The 5,000-nt window shown below is 47.0% G+C and overlaps 1 protein-coding gene across 3 annotated transcripts in view; it reads right to left on the bottom strand.

Moving 5' to 3' along the window:
* The window catches only part of LOC112262078 (connector enhancer of kinase suppressor of Ras 1), a 121,689-nt gene that overhangs the window by 47,892 nt on the left and 68,797 nt on the right, over positions 1 to 5,000 (bottom strand). For 2 of the 3 annotated variants that reach the window (XM_042330184.1, XM_042330186.1), the window contains exons 10-12: positions 879 to 1,027; positions 271 to 413; positions 67 to 100 (exon numbers count right to left, since the gene is read on the bottom strand). In XM_042330184.1, coding sequence (XP_042186118.1) covers positions 67 to 100; positions 271 to 413; positions 879 to 1,027 — 326 coding nt within the window. The remainder of the gene's footprint in view (positions 1 to 66; positions 101 to 270; positions 414 to 878; positions 1,028 to 5,000) is intronic. The other variant, XM_042330185.1, reaches the window with a different exon arrangement.

Genomic DNA, 5,000 nt, shown 5'->3' with positions numbered 1-5,000 from the left:
CCGGGAAAGTAAATACATAATCTAAATAAGGAAGGTCGGGAAAAGTCCACTAAAACAAAGACCTACCTTTTGTAGACATCTTTTTTGGTTCTTTATCCTCCTAAAAGGGGAAAACAGAACAGTCTTATTCAAATGTTCAAGTCTAAATTGTGTCTGCAACTACAGCATGGAAAAAATCTGTGACGAAATCTGTGACGAAACACCGAAATCAGTCAAATAAATGTTCTATGTGAAATGTATGACGAAACAGAGGGTGTGTTTCTCGCTCACCCCGTGTCCACCCATCTCAGGGCAGGAACTGACGCTAGCTCTGGCTAGCTCTAGTACCCGGGGGGATGGACTACTGGGGGGCGCAGAGCCCTCTCCCCTGTGCCTGGTGCTGAACCTGGACCCCTTCAAACTATTAGTCTCTCCTAGGACAAACACACACACACACACACACACACCCACACACAGGTGAGAACCTTTTATACAACACAACAACGGTTAATATGGCCTTACAGATCAAATCTCACAACTGTGTGCAACTAACATTTAGTCTCCAACAGTCCTACTTTAGCTGCTATGTATTTACTGGGGTCAGGATCTCTCCAGTATCATACCAACTGGTTGTGGATGCCGAGAGTAACTTAACAGGACCCTGATAGGCTATCTACAGAAACATGTTATGGCGATCAGCGGTGTACCTCGTTCTGATACTAAATGTAATGATAGCTACATAGCAACACTTGTTCTAATGAAAACAAGGGGGAATCAATTAGGTTACTTTTATGATTATTTCTTGTAAATGCCAGGTAGGCTAAGCCTTATAGAATATATCCTAATGGCCTATGTGACCTGGAACGCTTTCTACCCAAATGTGGTCATGGCTATGGTACCTGTCTGACCTGCAGACAGGTATGAGAGCTCCCCCTGGTGGTGGGGGTGTGAGGTGTATGTCTGGCTGCTGTCCAATCCCCTGTCATTGGACAGCTCCGACTCCTCCTGGCCCATGTGCTGGCTCACCACTGGCCCCTGAACCGCTGCCCTGCATACAGAGAGAGGGGACACACGTCATCACACCAACATCACCCAGGCACCCGGGGAGGCAGGTAGCCTAGTGGTTAGAGCGTTGGGGAGGCAGGTAGCCTAGTGGTTAGAGCGTTGGGGAGGCAGGTAGCCTAGTGGTTAGAGCGTTGGGGAGGCAGGTAGCCTAGTGGTTAGAGCGTTGGGGAGGCAGGTAGCCTAGTGGTTAGAGCGTTGGGGAGGCAGGTAGCCTAGTGGTTAGAGCGTTGGGGAGGCAGGTAGCCTAGTGGTTAGAGCGTTGGGGAGGCAGGTAGCCTAGTGGTTAGAGCATTGGGGAGGCAGGTAGCCTAGTGGTTAGAGCATTGGGGAGGCAGGTAGCCTAGTGGTTAGAGCATTGGGGAGGCAGGTAGCCTAGTGGTTAGAGCGTTGGGGAGGCAGGTAGCCTAGTGGTTAGAGCGTTGGGGAGGCAGGTAGCCTAGTGGTTAGAGCGTTGGGGAGGCAGGTAGCCTAGTGGTTAGAGCATTGGGGAGGCAGGTAGCCTAGTTGTTAGAGCGTTGGACTAGTAACCGAAAGGTTGCAAGTTCAAACCCCCGAGCTGACAAGGTAAAAATCTGTCGTTCTGCCCCTGAACAGGCAGTTAACCCACCGTTCCTAGGCCGTCATTGAAAATAAGAATTTGTTCTTAACTGACTTGCCTAGTTAAATAAAGGTAAAATAAAATAAATAAATACGGACACAACATCACTATCTACACACATCACCCTCGTGGGTGGCAGCCTTGTTCAACACCACCCACACTGCCCTCTTGGGTGGCAGCCTTGTTCAACACCACCCACAGGGAGAAGGATCACACTACCATCACCAAAGAAGAGTGGGAGGGGCCAACAACTAACACATTTCTATAGAAACCTGAAGCAGGAAATAAAAACATAACAAAGATGGGTTGGTTGTTTAGCAACAAAACCAACGCGTGTGCCACTATGCGGCTAAACAGACGTGGTTGGCTTACACTGTTGCCAACATGTCAACTATTTCATCTCCAATGTTTATTGAAAACAAATATATTTCAGCCATATTAGCATAGATATGACATCAGTCAAAACAAGACGTGATATCAAGAACAAAATGAAACGAGTCACTTTTACGACCCCCTCCCCCCCTCCCCCCCCTCATGGCAGTCTCTTGTCATGGTTGCTAACAATCTGGTCATCCAGAACGACAACACCACAGACTTCTGCCCCATAGAAGCGCGCGCATCATTTTTGGTGACGTTGTCATCTAACTCATCTACATAAAAGTTATTTTTAGAGGTCTGAACTAATAGCAATTTTAGATCATTGCACAGGTTATAAAAGCAATTGACAATCTCTCATTTTAGGGTGAATTTGTCATTTAAAAATGCTCTTAAGTGTGGAATTATATTTTGAACTAAATACTTCTTAGAAAGTCAGAACTAGTCTCAACTCCCATAGGATATCAGACTGAGTCAAATGTCTTTCAGGAAGTAGCACAAAGCACAGTATAATTCAGTACCCTAACTCACTGTTGGTTTCCTGTTGAGTGTACTGTGGTTTCCTGTTGAGTGTACTGTGGTCAATGACAGCCTATGGCAGTCTTTACGGCACTTTGTCACACAGCCATTGGTCCATTACAGAGTCATGTAGCCGACAGGTCAGACAAGTTTGTGAGAGAGGAAACATTTTGGATATTTCTTTTAAAAATCACCCATTATAGACAGAAAAATGCTTTAGACTCTTTAAAATGCTTGACTTCATTCGATAAAGATTAAAAATATGTTCAAATGGTTGTTTCAAAATGCTGTATTTCAACCAGCGGAGGCTGTTGAGGGGAGGATGGCTTATAATAATGGCTGGAACCGAGTCAATGGAATGGCATCCAACACATGAAAGGGAAAGGGGGGATACCTAGTCAGTTGTACAACTGAATGCATTCAACTGAAACGTATCTTCCACACTTAACCCAAAGCCCTCTGAATGTAGGAGCATTGGGCCAGTAACCAAAAGGTTGCTGGATCAAATCCCCGCGCTGACTAACCTTGTGTTTGATTTATTTGACACCATTCCACTGATTCCTCTCCAGCCATTACCACGAGTACGTCCTCCCCAATTAATGTGCCACCAACCTCCTGTGGTTTCAACCCTATCTGAAGGAGTAGTAATACCTGTCTGATGTGTGTGTGTCCTGTGAGTGTGTGTGTGTCTGTGTAACGGATGTGAAACGCTAGCTTAGTTAGCGGTGGTGCGCACTAAATAGCGTTTCAATCGGTGACGTCACTTGCTCTGAGACCTTGAAGTAGTGGTTCCCCTTGCTCTGCAAGGGCCGCGGCTTTTGTGGAGCGATGGGTAACGATGCTTTGTGGGTGACTGTTGTTGATGATGTGTGCAGAGGGTCCCTGGTTCGCGCCCGGGTATTGGCGAGGGGACGGTCTAAAGTTATACTGTTACATCTGTGTGTCCTGTGAGTGTGTGTGTGTCTGTGTGTCCTGTGAGTGTGTGTGTATATGTGTGTGTGTGTCCTGTGTGTGTGTGTGTGTCCTGTGTGTGTCCTGTGAGTTTGTGTGTCTGCACCCTCCACAGCAACTCACCCAAGCTTCCCCCATTTCTCCTTCACCCAAATCCAGATAGCTGATGTAATGAAAGAGCTGCAAAATCTGGACCCCTACAAATCAGCTGGGCTAGACAATCTGGCACCCTCTCTTTCTAAAATTATCCGCAGCAATTTTTGTAGCTCCTATTACTAGCCTGTTCAACCTCTCTTTCGTATCGTCTGAGATTCCCAAAGATTGGAAAGCTGCCGCGGTCAACCCTCTCTTCAAAGGGGGAGACAATCTAGACCCAAACTGTTACAGACCTATATCTATCCTACCCTGCCTTTCTAAGGTCTTCGAAAGCTAAATTTACAAACACTGTACCTTCTACACTATGCAATCTGGTTTATGAGCTGGTCATGGCTTCACCTCAGCCACGCTCAAGGTCCTAAACGATATCATAACCGCCATCGCTAAAATACAATACTGTGCAGCCGTCGTCATCGACCTGGCCAAGGCTTTCGACTCTGTCAATCATCGCTTTCTTATCGGCAGACTCAATAGCCTTGGTTTCTCAAATGACTGCCTCGCCTGGTTCTCAGATAGAGTTCAGTGTGTCAAATCGGAGGGCCTATTGTCCGGACCTCTGGCAGTTTCAATGGGGGTGCCACAGGGTTCAATTCTCGGGCCGACTCTTTTCTCTGTATACATCAATGACGTCGCTCTTGCTGCTGGTGATTCTCTGATCCACCTCTACGCAGACGACACCATTCTGTATACTTCTGGCCCTTCTTTGGACACTGGGTTAACTAACCTCCAGACGAGCTTCAATGCCATACAACACTCCTTCCGTGGCCTCCAACTGCTCCTAAATGCAAGTGAAACTAAATGCATGCTCTTCAACCGATCGCTGCCCGCAGCTGCCCGCCCGTCCAACATCACTACTCTGGACGGTTCTGACTTAGAATATGTGGACAACTACAAAAACCTAAGTGTCTGGTTAGACTGTAAACTCTCCTTCCAGACTCACATCAAACATCTCCAATCCAAAGTTAAATCTAGAATCGGCTTCCTATTTAGCAACAAAGCCTCCTTCACTCATGCTGCCAAACATGCCCTCATGAAACTGACTATCCTACCGATCCTTGACTTCAGCGATGTCATTTACAAAATAGCTTCCGACACTCTACTCAGCAAACTGGGTGTATTCTATCACAGTGCCTTCTGTTTTGTCACCAAAGTACCATATACTACCCACCACTGTGACCTGTACGCTCTCATTGGCTGGCCCTCGCTTCACTCTCGTCGCCAAACCCACTGGCTCCAGGTCATCTATAAGTCTTTGCTAGGTAAAGCCCCGCCTTATCTCAGCTCACTGGTCACCATAGCAGCACCCACCTGTAGCGCGCACTCCAGCAGGTAAATTTCACTGGTCACCCCCAAAGCC

Source organism: Oncorhynchus tshawytscha, linkage group LG11 (genome assembly GCF_018296145.1).
Source record: "Oncorhynchus tshawytscha isolate Ot180627B linkage group LG11, Otsh_v2.0, whole genome shotgun sequence".
NCBI lineage: Eukaryota > Metazoa > Chordata > Actinopteri > Salmoniformes > Salmonidae > Oncorhynchus > Oncorhynchus tshawytscha.
The sequence above is the reverse complement of the archived record's forward strand: the minus strand, read 5'-3'. Positions and strand labels throughout refer to the sequence as shown.